This window comes from Saccoglossus kowalevskii, chromosome 12 (genome assembly GCF_978046115.1).
Source record: "Saccoglossus kowalevskii chromosome 12, keSacKowa6.1, whole genome shotgun sequence".
NCBI lineage: Eukaryota > Metazoa > Hemichordata > Enteropneusta > Harrimaniidae > Saccoglossus > Saccoglossus kowalevskii.
This window is the reverse complement of record NC_140652.1, coordinates 8,990,363-9,007,241: the sequence shown is the minus strand read 5'-3', so window position 1 is coordinate 9,007,241 and position 16,879 is coordinate 8,990,363. Positions and strand designations below refer to the sequence as shown.

General features: G+C 34.4%; 1 protein-coding gene across 1 annotated transcript; it reads right to left on the bottom strand.

Annotated features, from left to right (window-relative positions):
- Nucleotides 1-1,203: 1,203 nt before the first annotated feature.
- On the bottom strand, nt 1,204-15,428 carry LOC100372283 (origin recognition complex subunit 4-like). Its single transcript, XM_078012242.2, has 11 exons — nt 15,061-15,428; nt 13,878-13,968; nt 12,853-13,014; nt 11,412-11,460; nt 10,169-10,320; nt 9,499-9,672; nt 8,108-8,194; nt 6,683-6,791; nt 5,793-5,888; nt 2,679-2,746; nt 1,204-2,009 (listed from the first exon to the last, which is right to left on the bottom strand). The coding sequence occupies exons 1-11, from the start codon at nt 15,189-15,191 to the stop codon at nt 1,827-1,829; spliced, it is 1,302 nt and encodes a 433-aa protein (XP_077868368.1). The 5' UTR covers nt 15,192-15,428; the 3' UTR covers nt 1,204-1,826.
- Nucleotides 15,429-16,879: the final 1,451 nt, after the last annotated feature.

Genomic DNA, 16,879 nt, shown 5'->3' with positions numbered 1-16,879 from the left:
CGATCAATGATCGCACTTACAATTCTTTGAGAATCACACAAATCTAATGGAAAAAAAGAATTAATTTTTTTTTTTTACACCCTCCTCAAAAAAATTGCCTTATAAAAACTCGAGAAACAAGGAATAAAAAAAATCTGGCCTTATTTTGTGACTAACCATCTCTTTAATCTCTAAACATATATAACCATGAAGGTAAAAGACAGATAAAACCATATATAAAGAGAAAGAGACAAGGTCGTGATGGTTGTTGGTTGATGTGGTACTCACAGACGCTGGGAACGTTTCTTGGATAATAATAAAAAATGACCTAAAGTAGGGTCGGCATAGTTTGTCAGTCGCCGGTACATTCGCCTACGACTCATATAACAAGTTTTGCTGAAAATTGGTATTTACGCTCACAAAATATTTGCTAACAGTCGTGAGGCGTATTTGCAGAGTGGCAAGATTGAATCTCACATTTCATGTTTATATAAGTGCCTGTAATTTTGACAATGAATGATTTTAACTGCCATTCGACTCTAATCACTCGAATCTAACTGTTTACCAGACAATGAGTTAGGGACGACGTCAAAAGATCGATGTCGGATAAAAAACTTATTTCCTTTAGTTTGGGGGTGGGGGGTTTTGACCTCAAAAAGTTTCCATCCGACAAAAACGATTTTATTTTTTTAATGAAGTCAAAAAAATCTTGGAGTATTTGTAGTTCGTTTTTTTTTTCTATCCAATCATGGACAGAAATAACCGAAAAGGGAAAAAAAACAGAAAAATGGTTTGGTTCGAGTGTAAATCTGTGCGTCAAATGAGGTGCATTTGTTTAAATCTTTTTACACCCACCCGACAGCCAACTGCTATGCAATACTACTGTCCGATTATCAATTTGTATTTAATGGTGAATGTAGTCTGACGCCATGACCAATATTTATCAATTAAGTTTCAGTGGGGGGGGGGGGGGTAGGGGGGTTTGGAAAAAAAACTAAAGGAATTAAGTTTTTTATCCGACATCGATCTTTTGACGTCGTCCCTTAGTGCTTAAAAAACTACACTAAAGAGATCTGTACACACAGTCACAAACTCCATTATCCAATGAAGTAATATCACAGAAATGTAACTACACTAATTGCTTCAGTGCGAATTTCCACAAGATATTTGGGTGAAAAGCATCCAAGTCAACCAACATCCAAAATACAAATACGATTGATCTGATTTTAGTGTGAAACAAATACACATATTTCTATCCCTTTATTATCGTTTTATATAAAGTTACAAAAAATAAAATATATAATTATGTAGGTAAGTAAGTATAATTGATACTCGTACATCGTTTCATTTAGTCAATAAATGTTGAAAGTATCTTGTTACATGGCAGTAAAGAAGTCTGAACAGAAAATCTTATACATAGAACATCAATAAAACCAAGAAAAAATACACAGGTGAGTTTGACTGACACAAGAATTTCCTACAACGCAAGTTTTTTCTTATGGTCTTGCTAGAAAATAAAAGTATAATAATCAAACATATTTTGGAAATGTAAACATCAGATTATTCATAGTCAGGATAGTAGTAGGGAAAATCACAATGTCATTGTTTCTATAGAAATGGGTTAGCATACCACTTTTTTTATTTGTCGATAGAACCTCAGTAAAATATAGCACCTATGAATTTTTAGAATTTTCACTAGTTAGCAGCTTCCATTTTTAGACTGAATTAAACTACATAGGAAAGGTTTCTGGCTCACAGAGGTCCAATTGGAACAGGTCTCACTGTACGTCACATTTTATTCACCTCTTCTATTAAAAAAGTCAGTGAACTAATAATTGATTGCTCAATCAAGCATGAAACTCTGTCATGTTCCACTGTTTTACTTCTGTTGGACAGTTTGGGTATTTCTGTAAAGCATCATCAATTTGCATAGCGTCAACTAACAGCATCATAGGACGGTATTCCTTCTGTGACCTTTGCCCTCCATCAGCTGGTTTGATCATCTCAAGGGCCAGTAGATGCTCAAAAGCCTGAAAAGTGAATTATATACTGTAAATGCATTGATGCATATTGCAGATACTAGCATCCCTAAAAAAAGTGTCTTTTTTATATTTTTAGTTTTTGCTTCACACTGTTACAATTTCAGAGCTTCATCACAAGTGGGGCATACTATAAAAATTGAAAATTCTGCATAATTTTACTGGTAGTTATAAGAATGGATGGCTACGAGAGTGACTGGTAAAGGATTTAGTAAATGTCCCTGGCCGTATATTCCCCTCTGTCCCAAATTACTGCAGCCGTGTAATTCTAAACAAGAGCAAATACTCGTACATTTTCCACAATAGACCTTAAGCCGATTATCCAACAAGTGGGAACATGCGGAATGAACCTGAGATGACAGTCATATATCCATTTTGAATATTCTCATATGAATTACATATTCATTTGTTTCATACAGACTATATCAGATTCCTGCAGGTAATACAGTAACATACACATGGGATATGTTTTAAAGCATCAGGTTGGTCATTTCATATCAAAACAGCATGCAAGGTAAAGGTGCAGACATGAGTACCATTGTGTTGTCATTTCAATGAAACCTGTCTCTATAATTATGAGGTCACAGCAGCACTTTGTAATGATCTAACAGCAGGGTCTATGAGATGACTGAATAGCCTATCAGATTATATTGACTTTACCTTCAAAACAACAGCTTTTTCATAACATTGTACAGAATGTCCTCTTCTTTGAATAAATTTCTGATATTCTGAAAGAATATTCAAGGAAGCTTATATATAACATAACCATGATGCATATTAATGTTGCAGTAGTGATATTTAGTGAGAAATATCACTGTGGCATAATATGAATGAAAAACATCACCAGTCTATAAAGTGTGCTCAAACATGACAAACATCACCAGTCTAAGTGTGCTCAAACATGACAAACAATACCAGTCTAAGTGTGCTCAAACATGACAAACAATACCAGTCTAAGTGTGCTCAAACATGACAAACAATACCAGTCTAAGTGTGCTCAAACATGACAAACAATACCAGTCTAAGTGTGCTCAAACATGACAAACAATACCAGTCTAAGTGTGCTCAAACATGACAAACAATACCAGTCTAAGTGTGCTCAAACATGACAAACAATACCAGTCTAAGTGTGCTCAAACATGACAAACAATACCAGTCTAAGTGTGCTCAAACATGACAAACAATACCAGTCTAAGTGTGCTCAAACATGATAAACAATACCAGTCTAAGTGTGCTCAAACATGATAAACAATACCAGTCTAAGTGTGCTCAAACATGACAAACAATACCAGTCTAAGTGTGCTCAAACATGATAAACAATACCAGTCTAAGTGTGCTCAAACATGATAAACAATACCAGTCTAAGTGTGCTCAAACATGATAAACAATACCAGTCTAAGTGTGCTCAAACATGATAAACAATACCAGTCTAAGTGTGCTCAAACATGACAAACAATACCAGTCTAAGTGTGCTCAAACATGATAAACAATACCAGTCTAAGTGTGCTCAAACATGATAAACAATACCAGTCTAAGTGTGCTCAAACATGACAAACAATACCAGTCTAAGTGTGCTCAAACATGATAAACAATACCAGTCTAAGTGTGCTCAAACATGATAAACAATACCAGTCTAAGGGTGCTCAAACAGTACAGGGGAAAATGATGCAATAGTAAAATCCCTTGGTGGTCATAAATGCAAATGCACGTTCAAGGTCCTCCTTAAATATCACATCTAATTAGCAGTTAGTTCTGTAAAATAATGATTTCTCTGTCTTTTCACTATCAGTGGTGGTCATGTGATAATAAAGTTATTAGCTGATATCACTCATTGGTAGAGCTAGTTAACCTTCGGTTAGTGAATGATGCTAGCCTGTGATGTAACTCATATCAAACAACTTTACGAACAAGTGATATGAAACCCATATAATCAGAATTTGCATTGGAAATTTGTGAATATTTCAATATGCAATTCTTGTGCTAAATATACTTCTAGTACGCAGTTGTTTGGCATTTAAAATGGCGGCAAACATTATCTATACATGAAAATATCTGTATAGCCAATAAAACCTGAATATAATAGCATCACATCCAAACAACTAAAGGTGACATGTTATCAATAATATGAGGTTATTACTGAGATACTGAAAAGTATGCACAAAGACAGTACAGCGGGAGTATCGACTGACGTGCAGCGAGGTCCGAGTGCAAACTTTGTAGTACTCTCTTAATAACCTTATTATTATACAACTTTTTTTTCTCAGGAATACAGCATGGGAATGCCAAAATCCAAATGTTTAGAACAGATTTAGCGAACTTCTCCGTGTGGGATCCAGGCAAACCCTGGTGGTAGCCATGTTTATTTTTAATATTAGAGAGCGCTTACGCGTGTATTGGTTCCATATTTGTAATTCACGTTTCCTAATATGGTAGTATGAAAATACCCAGTGTAATACCGCAAAATTACGGTACGCTGCAACTGTACTGGCGTTCCGGTGGCAGATGTCTAATGATAAGTTATCATGTTGTTATAGCAATCATATCCACAAAGGAGTTGCCTGTGAGAATTTTGTTATCACTTTACATCTTTTCTCTGTTTGTAGCAATAATATAATGAGATATCAGCCAAGAACGCATTCAGTGATAAGATTCTATTTCCATTGCACTATAGCACTTTTGCATCCAATGTAAACAAACGGATGCGATGTCAACAGCCTGGAACTCACTCAATTTTTGTGATGTAGTTCACCTCATATCACGATAAATTGAAACATCAGAACAGAACAGATACATTTTAGAATATAGTAGATATCGAGAATATTTGGTAATTTGGGTGTTATGTAACTATTCAAAATAGCTAGACATTTTGAACAATGGCTCCTTATCGATAGCATAAAAGCACAGATAGAGGGACTGGGATAGAAGTAAATATTTAAATGTATAGGTAGAATATAAGAACTAGACTTGCTTGCATACAGACTGTTTTTTTGAGGATGTTTTTTTAAATAAAATAAAATATGGGAGTGTATAAATGTTGAAAGCTGGGCCACCAGGAAATAAACAAGTCATGTGACCCTTGCAAGGGTTGCCATGCAATTAATGACAATTTCAATGACATCATAGAATTTGATGGGCAGAGCATGCATACATATAAGTTTGCATTCTTTCAAGATGGCCGTGAATAGCAAACAAGCGATATCTAGCACACCCACAAAAAACAAGCTTCACAACTGTCATCAAGAACTCAGCTATGCATTTGCATTGTATCTGGGTCGAAAATACAAAAATCAGATAACCATAGAAGACTGCTGAAAGCTGGGCAGAAGAAGCATAACTGTCAGGAAATTAGTGGTAACCCGGCTTTCGCAGTAACAGTTTTCGCCATTTACACAGTCCCATGATATATTATTTTAATTTATTGAAGAAAAAAAACACCAAAAAATATACAAGAGACTGTATGCAAGGGTACATAAGAATGTAAGAACGCACACAACAACTAAAAAATGGAATCACTAAAAGATCCCACAATAGAACATGCACTAGTAGTACATTGACACTGCAGGTCAGCGTCTTCTACACCGATCTGATGCATAATACGCAACGAGTTTGTTCGAACTTTGAACATTTCGGTGCTGAGAGGCACTTCCTGTGACAACACAATGCTGGTAGTATTTATTTACTACATTTTAGAATGAATGCAGTAAAGCTTTCACTGGGCAGTAAATTCTATTGCTTTTAATGCTAGATACAGATAAAAATGTGAGAATATCTTACCATTATAGACCATCTGAAAGTTCACTGGATCACCGTCATATAAAGTTGTTAGATGTTTCATAGCAATTATCAAACACAACTCAAGAACGGACACTCCTACAATGGGAGAAAGAAGTAATGTCAGATATTCAAGATACTGCAGTTAATACTCTGCATACAAATAGTAACCATGATGCTTTGCAGTCTAAAAAGCACTAACAATTTGTCATTGCTAGAAATTTTCATGATTTAATTATTTTATCACAAATATGGCCAAATATTGAATCAGATAAATTCTTTTTATGATAGGTCATTGGTGTAGAATAAAGATGTACAGTTTGACACACACATCCATTTTGAATACAGTGTTTGCTATTATGGTTTCCATCACTCATGTAAAAGACAATGGTGGTCAAAATTAGTCAAACATTAATACAATGCATGCAAATGTGCTTCTATAGAGAAAATACTGTATACCGTAGTATGCAATGTGAATTCCAGTTTATATGGACTTCTATTGGAAATGTGTTTCAAGCTACGTCACTGGTAAATAATGTTTAAAATTACAAGTAAAGCCGAAACCAAAGCATTTCCACTGTACTCGTATATAACCCTGAAGTATCCCATCCATAGCCCCCAGAACTGTGTAATCCTAATTATTACAATCATGAACTGTGCAATTAACATATTGAAAACCATAGGCAGCTGGATGGCGGCCCATAACACATGCCGTGACATTCATGTGACTAACACACACCCGGAGATGTCAGTGACAGTTCCCATGGCTAAAAACCCAATTGAAATTTACACTGCTACCGGATATTTGTTCAAATTTGTATACATATTCACTATTACTAAAATAAATCTAATACACCATAAATGATTTTTTGGTGACTACGGACTGAACTCACCATGTAGCATGGCTGCTTTGGAATCCATGGTTAAGTACTGGCAGGATTCAAGCAGGTCTGTGCTACGTATAAAAGGGTGATCTTCACTCAATCTACAAACTGGGAGTAGCTTTGAATAAAAAAAATGCTTGCAATGAATAAATCAAAGAAATCTTAGAAAGAACTCCTGTATGCTGAGAGTATTGGAGACATATAAAAAAATGTATTACCCTTCCAAACAAGCTTTGCAACTAATATTTATCTGCTATTTGAGATCATGAAAACAATGTGATTCATGTTATTGAAGTTTATTAAACTAATATAACGCTACATCATTCTGTGGTTTTCAGTCTAATTTATTCCAGAGCACCTCTACCACAAGTTCAATTTAAATCTTATTTTTTGAGAAACCAGAAATTGGCTAATAATAATTAGGTCTGTGGATTATCCCAGAGCATGTACATGTATGAATCAAATTTCAATGCAATATGATAATTATGCAATTAGTATGCTCAAATTTCAATCCAAAACTAATGCATTGTTCCTACTTACTTATATACCAAGTCTTATTGAAAAGCAATTATTGTTTTTTTGTCAAAAAAAAAAAAATGGGTAATTATTATGCAAAGATTTCAACCCCAAACTAATTAGGACTGTGTATTGTTCTAGGGCACATATGTACAAAGTTTCATGATAAAGCAATGGTTAATTCTTATGCAAATTAAGTAATCATTATGGATGTATACAAACCAAAAACTAATTAATACATTGTCTCAAGTGTATTTACATATGAAGGTTCATTGGGAAAAAAAATAAGTTTCATTGAAATTTGATTCATTCATTATGCAAATTAGGTAATTAATATGCACAGATATAAAGCCAAAACTTATTAGGTCTGTGCATATGTCCTATGACATCTATGTACCAAGTTTCATTGTAATGTGATGATTAGTATTTGAGATCTCAGTGGAAAAGCCAAAAATTGACTAATTATTATGCAAATAATTTGGTATTAATATGCACAGACTTTTATTCATAACTAATTAGGTCTGTGTATAGTCCTAGACCAATTATGTACAAAGTTTCAATGAAATGTAATAATTAGTACATGAAAATCAGTAAAGCAAAAAAATGAATAAATATGCAAAACTTATCAGGTGTGCTCATTGTCTCATGACATCTATGTACCAAATTTCATTGCAATGTGATGATTAGTACATGTACTTGAGATATCAGTGGAAAAACTGAAAACTGACTAATCATTATGCAGATTAGGTAATTAGTATGCATGGGTTTTTACACCAAGCTACATGTAATCAGGTTTGTGGATTGTACCAAGTTTCATCAAAATCCAAAATAAATTCAAAGTGAATATAAAGTATTTTACAGCACTTGACTGTATTACATGTATATCTAGTGTGAAACCATATTTCAAGTCAATCTTACCAATAGACGTTTCAGAGCTCCAATACTTTTATTATTTTGATATATTCTTCTTAAGACATCAATTGTAATATTATCGTCATTCAGCGACTGTGCACATAAAAACATAATAGTTTTATTATTAACAAGTGGTAGTGAAATTCATCACTACATTCTGCAGCAGTGTGACCTCTATGTCGGCATTATGCGCCACTGAAGATAATCAACTAGCACATCAGTGGTGCAACAGAAAATCTAACATTAATATAACAAGATAACAAAATTTGGCTGAATTCATCGTTTTTGTGTGGAAAAATCCCTTAAATACGAACACCTCTTAATACACGAAGAACATAGAACACTTTTCTGGGGTATTTTAAACCGAAATTGTCATCTAACTGGAAGGCCGTCGCTGATTGGCTGCTGAGCTGGAATGACAATTTTTGGTTTTTGTTCTTCGTGTAATTAGGTGTTTATATACACACAAAAACGACAAATTTGGCCAAATTTTGTTATCTGTTGGCTTAATATTACCCCAACAGATCATATTTCTGTGAAAGATTGGCATTTGGAAACTGAAAAATGTGTTTCACAACTTGTATCTTATTTAGTTTTATGCCGCATTCAAGATGGCAGCCCCAATATAGTAAAATGGCTGACTGTGTGTCTAATGTATGTTATAAGTTTTAACGAAATCTATCCAGAAATGCTTGACATAATGATTTTTTAGCACAAAAATGGTCACCATTCAGCCACTTTGAATAGGATCGTTAAACCAATATATCTGTATATCTATAACATGATGTACAATGAATATTTAAAATTAAATTTGAATACAATCAGTCAAAATAAGTCAGAGATATGGCTCAAGAAGCCTTTTTATGAAAACAAAATGGCCACCATTCGGCCATTTTGAATAGGATAGTCAAACCAATATATATCTATGACATGATGTATAATGAATATTTAAAATTTGATTATAGTCAGAGATATGGCACTAGAACCACATTAATTAAAACAAAATGGCCTCCAGTCGGCCATTTTGAATCTTATTTGAAAAACAAAATGATTTGCATCAAGGTCCCATAATGTCTAATGTATATACCAAGTTTGAACAAAATCCATCTGTAAACAGCCGAGAAATGCTTGATTTTGTTGATTTTTCAGTACAAAAATGGTTACCATTTGGCCATCTTGAATCAGATCGTGAAACAAATTTATGTGCATATGTATAATATTATGTATGATGTATGTGTGAAGTTTGAATGTAATTGGGACAGACATGTCTAAGATAACAGGTGCGGACGCACACATGCACGAATGCATGGACGCACAGAGGTCAATCCATAAGTCCCAGTTTTCGGACTGCGTCCGAACGGGGACTAATAAAAGTAAAAAAAACAAGTCAACAGTACCTGGATATGTGAATTCCATTCTTTAGTGAAATTCTTATCAGGAAATGTTTTCGGCAAACTAAGAATATCGAGGAATGCATCAATGTATTCGTCAAATGATAGTGAACTGAAGATATGAATTTGTCGATGTGAAAAACGTGATTTCACTCTCTTCTCCAACAACTCAATAACATCCTGTCAAAATGAAAATATATTCAAGATGATCACACACCATTAAAACATCATTGAGAGAAATTGACTGAAAGACTTTTGGTTTTGTACAACAAACAAACGCTGAAATGTTCAAAAAATTACATTCATCCATTTAATAATATTTACACCGTAAATTCTCATGGTAGGTAAATAATATAGTTATAAAATGTGTGCATTTTTTGTGAACATTTCTGTTTCCACTTTTCCGTTTCAGTGTTGTGGAAATCACTGACGAAGAACTCATTTCAAACCTTTACTTTCCCAAAATTTTCCTCATAATATGGCACAAGTTGCAAGAAAACTGTCATTTGAATAATTTTTTGAGGAGGGTGCTCAACTAAATAATTGTTTGAGCAGAGTAACTTGGGTGCTAAGTTAGATGAGTACAGTATCCTCCACAACTGGAATTTTACATTCAACTATGGTGAATTTGTTAAATTTGTAAAAATTGTAAATGGTATTTAAAAAGGAGATTTACCAGTCTACAGGTCAATCCGAATACAGCGATTGGGGTCTGAGCAGACTGAGATATGTCAAATAAATTATAGAGTAACGTCTGGTTTTTATGATGTGCAAATAAATCAAATTCATCCAGAATAAATAAAACAGGTCTTGAAGTCTTCTTGTCACCTGTCAAATAAAAACACAAGACATGATTACAAGATGTTACTAAAAATAGAAATTTTGTAAACGTAGATTATTGAAGCATGGGAATGGCATAAAAATAAATGATGCATGCTGGGAAGGTGCTTGGTTTCATCTGGGTCTGTTATGGAACATTGATTTTGAGATATTATGCTAACGGGAAATAATTCACACATGCTATGCAGTACCCATAATGCATTATGGTATCTGTGCCCATCTATTGTCTGCACACATAAATGTTTGCACATAAAGCAAGTCACAAACATCTGATGCAGGTTTAGTTGTGAAACAAAAATTCTACAGAATTATTTAGATTCAGGGCTTTCCTTTTATTTCAACAACTGAAATTACATTACTCCGTAAAACAAACAGCCACATGGCAAAAAGCAATCCTTAAATTTATAAAATTCACTGTACAACCACTATCATCTCATTTGCATGATTGGCAGAACTAGTCCTTACTACAGTATTTACTCCATGGAACCCATCTGCAGCTGAGATGTATGAAGACTACAATAATTTTGTGTGATTGCAGATACACCATAGTGATTCTAATGATTAAGATTTCTGCTATATAATTCTAATTAGGAAATAAACACTAATGATATTAAAATGGCTACCATTCCACCGTCTTTGTTCATAGTACAATGCATGTGCATGTGTCAGATATAATGTCTATGTGTGAAGTTTTTACTAAATTAGTCCAAGTATTTTTGAGATATGGCTAGATACAGACAGACTAACAGGCATGCACGCACACACACATGTTTGGATGCACAGAGGTCGACCATAAGTCCCCCTTTTCAGACTTCCAACAAAGACTTACAAAGAAGCTCTTCTTCAATTTCAATACAAATTCTACAAAGATGCACTCCAGAGGAAATTAGTCATGATCATTTCGCTGGATTAGATCATGGTGATTCATCTAAGAGATGAGATGGTTAACACCATAAGACAAGAAGACACTAGCACTTATCCATTAATGATGACTTTTTTAACTGATTATTCATGTAAATGCTTCTAATAAAACACAGGAATTTGTTTCTTGGTAAATACAACAATTTAGTTGAACTTACCACTCTTCAAAGCTTCAAGCAAAAATGACAGTGTTTCAGCAAAAGAACCCTGTAAAAAAAAAAAATTTGTTCTTTTAATTTTTCATGATTTAATAATCTTAATGCCATCTAATATGTTAACGTTGCTCAATACACTTTCCAGAATGTGGTGAGTTCATAGTGAATGCATAAGAGTTTTCTCATGAAACCACATTCCATTGTCCATGTATTAGCATATGGCAAATGATGTCACGTTCATCTGAAAAAAAAAAAATTCACATATGACCTTGTATAGCAATAAGCAACCTATTCACAATATACAAAACGATTCTAAATACTTCCATTCAACCATATTGAGCAACAATCAAGAAAAATAATTGCAGCAACTTTTACCATTAAGCATTAGATTAATTTTAAGCTAGCGTACTTCCCTGATCATAAGCCCCTCCCAAACGAACAATATAATTTGGATAATTTTTGTGGGTGGTCAGATGGTTACAATGTTGAACCACAAAAAAAAACATCTTTTCTGAGGTGGTATTCGAGTATAAAAACCCAACCCCATACTTTCCCTTACTATTTTTGTTGGTTACATCTCAATAAATTAATACTACATGCAAGAAAAGACGTAAACATGTATAAGGTTATCACAAGAATACGGCAAAGTAAGCACTCAGGCAGTACAGAGTTGCACTATGTGTCAATAAGATCATCATACAAAATGCCAGATGCCTCAACCAACCACCACATAATTTAATTTAAGTTTTTGTTTCTTTATCTTCAAATGCTTGTTATCACTTGTTACAGTTGTTTTTTGTTACTTAATTGTATTCCCAACAAAGATCCCGCTCTCAATTCCAGTTTCAATAAAGAATATTATTATACATCTGTCATCGCAACGCCATAAGTTTACGGTATTTTACAAGATATTTCCATCCTACCATATTAGGAAACACGATTTTAAATATGGAACGATTACGCACGTAACCTTCCTCTAATAATAAAAGCAAACATGGCTGTCCCTAGGTTTTGACCGTACCCCACACAAAAAAGTTTGCTATATCTGTTCTAAACATTTTTGATTTTGGCATTCCTATGATGTATCCCTGGGAGGAAAAGATGTATAATAATAAGATTATTACGAGGATACTGCAAAGTATGCACTCAGACAGGAAGTGGTCGCATTGACCTCCACTGCGCGTCAGTCGATATTCCCACTGTACTGTCTTTGTGCATACTTTGCAGTATCCTTGTAATAACCTAATAATATTATTATTACTTACATGTATTCTAGAAATGTTATTCAATTAATTCAACAACAGTTAACAACAATAAAATTGCTGAACAAGAGCTAGTTTTTGAGAAAATGACATGTTTTCACTAATATATGTAGCATCAATATTTCATCTTGTTCAAAAATTGAAGCTAATGTCCCTTTAAGTAAAACAGCACATGTACTTACAAATACTTTATCTCCCACTGTGTTTTCAAGTTGTAATTGTCTGGTGATTTCCTTTAATGCTACCTTATCATCAGTCTGCAACAAACCGTTTAGATGAACTTCTAGTAAATTATCCTGAACATTATCTTCTAACTTGACTTCTTCCAAAATGCTCTTCAAAATCTGAGAAAAATAAATTTGGAGAAATCATATTATAGTTTTTTCTTGATACATGTATGACCACATTGCACAATAATTATGTATATACGGGCATTAAAAAGAATAAGAATGAGAACTTGTAAATAATAATATAATGTAGAATATATGTGAACATATCCCCCTCCCCCAACTAATGCATTGTACAGAACAGTGTCAGTTAATTCATTAAGTTATTGGGGGGGGGGGGTTAAATGTAGCATGGAGCTCCATGCGTGTGACTTGGCAGAGACTGACTTGTTTGCTTGTTCATGGTATTTCCGCTTGGAATTTATTTTCACTATTTGAGCTGATGTTTCCGTGAAAATAAAATCCAGTGAATACACGTTTTTTTTCTATAATTCACATTCTACTCATCAAAAATCAGTGAAAATAAATCCCATACAAAACACCCCAAATAGCTTTTCAGCAAAAAATAATTCCGGCTAAAATAAAGTATTTTACAGTACTCATTTTGAGAGTAGACAGTCACATTGTTCACCTTCACATATTGATATCCAATCTGAGAGGGTTGATACTTTGAGAGTACATGTACATGTATTATAGTTCCATAGAGTTACATGTACATGTACAGTATTAGCTCTATTAGCAGTATGTACATTTTGGTGAATGGCAGAAGAATGTCCATACAATAAATGCACTTCAGGGTTGCTAGTGTGCGTTTCTATTTGAGTTTTTAATAAAGTAAATACAGTATATACATCATCTTGGGAGGGGGGGATGTAGAATTTTATGCAGAAATAGAAGTCATTCACGTAGATGATTGCACTAATGCTTTTATGATAGCTAAAATTGGAATTACACTTATATGCAATGAACACATATCTTACCATACTCTTACCACTACCTCTTGGTCCAATGATGATGGCAGAGTTACTCTCACCCATGTTAACGCATCGCTTAATAATATCAAGAAGATGTCTAGAAAAGCAATAATATTGCATACAAAGTGAATGACACACTGTAAACCACTTGACATTCGCTGCTAGGATTTTGCACGATATGATTTTTTGGCATTTGTGAAAACAACATTCGCGAAAGATGCCATTAGTTCAGTTGCAGGACACCAGAGAAAATTTTCAATTTTCACAAGTTTTACTGACTCGTTAACAAATAATCTTATAATTTAAAATATTGGAATAAATTATCCTACGCATCCTATTTTACATCAGTGCTAAATTATCAGATGGCAGCAAACTGGAAACCCTATTTGAAGAAATTTAGCTCCAATAAGTTTTCTACTTCAGTACGTACCTTTCATTCTTAACATTGTATTTCTACTTTCCAAACCTGTGAGGTACTAGGCCTACATATAGTGCAGTGTTGATTGGAGACTAACTAATGTGGTCGGGAGGTGTGTGGGGTGTCGCCTGTCTGTATCATGATACTAGACTATGCGTGAATTCCCTCCCCTTGACACACAGACCATTTATGCAAGGTTAGTGAGGTACTATTCCCTATTTCAACATATAACTTTTTTAAAACTAAAATTGCATCATCTTAACCTCTGTTATGTTTTAGCTTATTCTGTTGCACATATATACAAAGTTAGCTGCAGTTCTGTAGCTCCCTGGTTTTCGCATTAACATCACGACCGGTCCTACTATTTAACGCCCGGACACGCGAGGGAGTGTCCGGGCACGCGCGGAGGCGAACAGGGGGGAATACCTAACGCGCGGGGCAGCGGGCGTTAAATAGTAGGACCCATCACGACAAACGAAATAACCGACAGCGGATACACCAAGCTAGCTACAGAACTGCAGCTAATACAAAGTGGGAATGCATCTAGAACTTCAAGCTTATACACGTACTAAAGCATATATGCATAAAGCGCGGTGGTCATTGCGCAGCGCGTGTTTGAATTTCATGTAAACGAACAAAGTATTTCACACGCGTTGCATACGTCGCTATGATATACGAGTCCCATATCGAACAGGATCTGCGGCGTGACCGCCCTTTAAACTATGATTGAGGTGAATAGTGCTAGTATGTCAAAACAACAGTTACACCTACCTTCTTTGGGTTTCCAGTCCAAATACTTGAGTAGTCACACTATCGTGACTAAGTTTCTCTCGTAGTAATCGCTGGACTTCATCAATACATTCACCTGTTGTAAGTTTTAGTGTAGATTTCCTTCTGCTCATAGTGTGAATGAATGCCAAACAATTGTCAAAGTTCAAGTTAATAGGCCACCAGCAACACTGCAGATTAACGATTTTAGGAGAAGCAATTCCAAAGGTGTTCAATCAATGTATTTGGAGAACCAGCTGTTGATATTAAACTGACAATGAAACTTGTAATCGTCCACGATCCTGAACAGACAGTATCTTCCTCCGGAAAACAACTCACATTTTCGTTAAGCGCGCCGCCATCTTGCAACTTTGCAATTTCTAGCACAGGATTCGATATATTTTTTGTTGAAAGCATTTTATCAAAAAAGGACACGTAAATAATAACGTTAACTGAAATTACCATAACCACATATTCCAAGGCTAGAAAATTATTACGGGTATATAAAAATATAAAATTAATATTAACTTCAAGGTCTGAATTCCCTCTACCGAACAATATGTAAGTGATTTTGTTTTTCTTCTGTTTTATTTCTCAGTCGCTGGGGGCGCTGCTGAAATGAGTACTAGTATATGGCTCTGTCGATTTCCAGTCTATCTCTATCGCGCGGACAGTCGTTGACGTTCATGGTTGTCAAGCTGTCTCAACGTATTTGCTGTTATACTGCGGGACACAGGAGACTGGGACCTAGTCTAGAGTAAAATTCATTTATAATAATATGTATGTGTACTAATATTACGTATATATTGACAATTCACATCGGTGCATTGGAAGCGTGCATGTGCAGTCACGGTAAATTAGCCGAATTTTAAGGCAAACGTTTGCCAGAAAAAAATTGTTTCGAGGCAAACAATACATATTTGTGGATCATTTGGTATATTTAATTTGTTCTGTTGTGAGTCGAGGAATATATTTCTCTGCCTAATCAATGCAGATACTTTCATGTGCGGCAAAGAAAGAGGGCGTAACTCAGTGACGTTTTATTTTTATTTTAAATTCAAAACATTGCAATAATAAACTACATAACTGTAAAATGCTTACACAATTTCACTATATGCACATGAAAATTAACTCCTAGGAATTTACGAGATTATTTAATGTTTTATGTGTTTAGTGACATTTGCTGATTTGAGATAATTTGTTACACATCAACACATAAACAAGTTTTTTTTTTCAAACTTAATTAATTTTATTTATTTATAACTAAATAGAACTGCTGTTTGTTTGCCTTAATGGTGGTCTGAATTGATTGATTGTTATGTCTTATAAAAATGCACTTGAACTCCATCTTATTTGTGTGTCAATGGTTAACCTTTAATTTGTATTTACATAATAATATACACTAACACTGGCAGGTGCAGAGTTTTCCCTAATCTGAGTCATTCCGTAGACAATATTTAAAAAAAATCAAAAACATAATTATCATGTTCTACAGTTGCACTGGTCAATAAATTGTCCTTTTTCATAGATAGTTTGTTGCTGAGTTTTGAAATACAATGCCTTTGTTATCCGAATTATAGCCAGTCGGGATGATATACTCTAGTATACATGTTAGTACGTCCATACACGGAAGTAAAAATAGTCCCATAGTCCATGATAGTACTAGGTACTGGGGTTGAAAACACAAAACAGTCTCTTGTAGAATTTCAAGCCGGAAATACTCTGAGGAAATAATTCAGTGCGAATCACGGGTTACGGGTGGTTTTGATTGTGATAGCAGACAGCTAATTCTTTATTCGAATATGTCATCACATCCTATTTT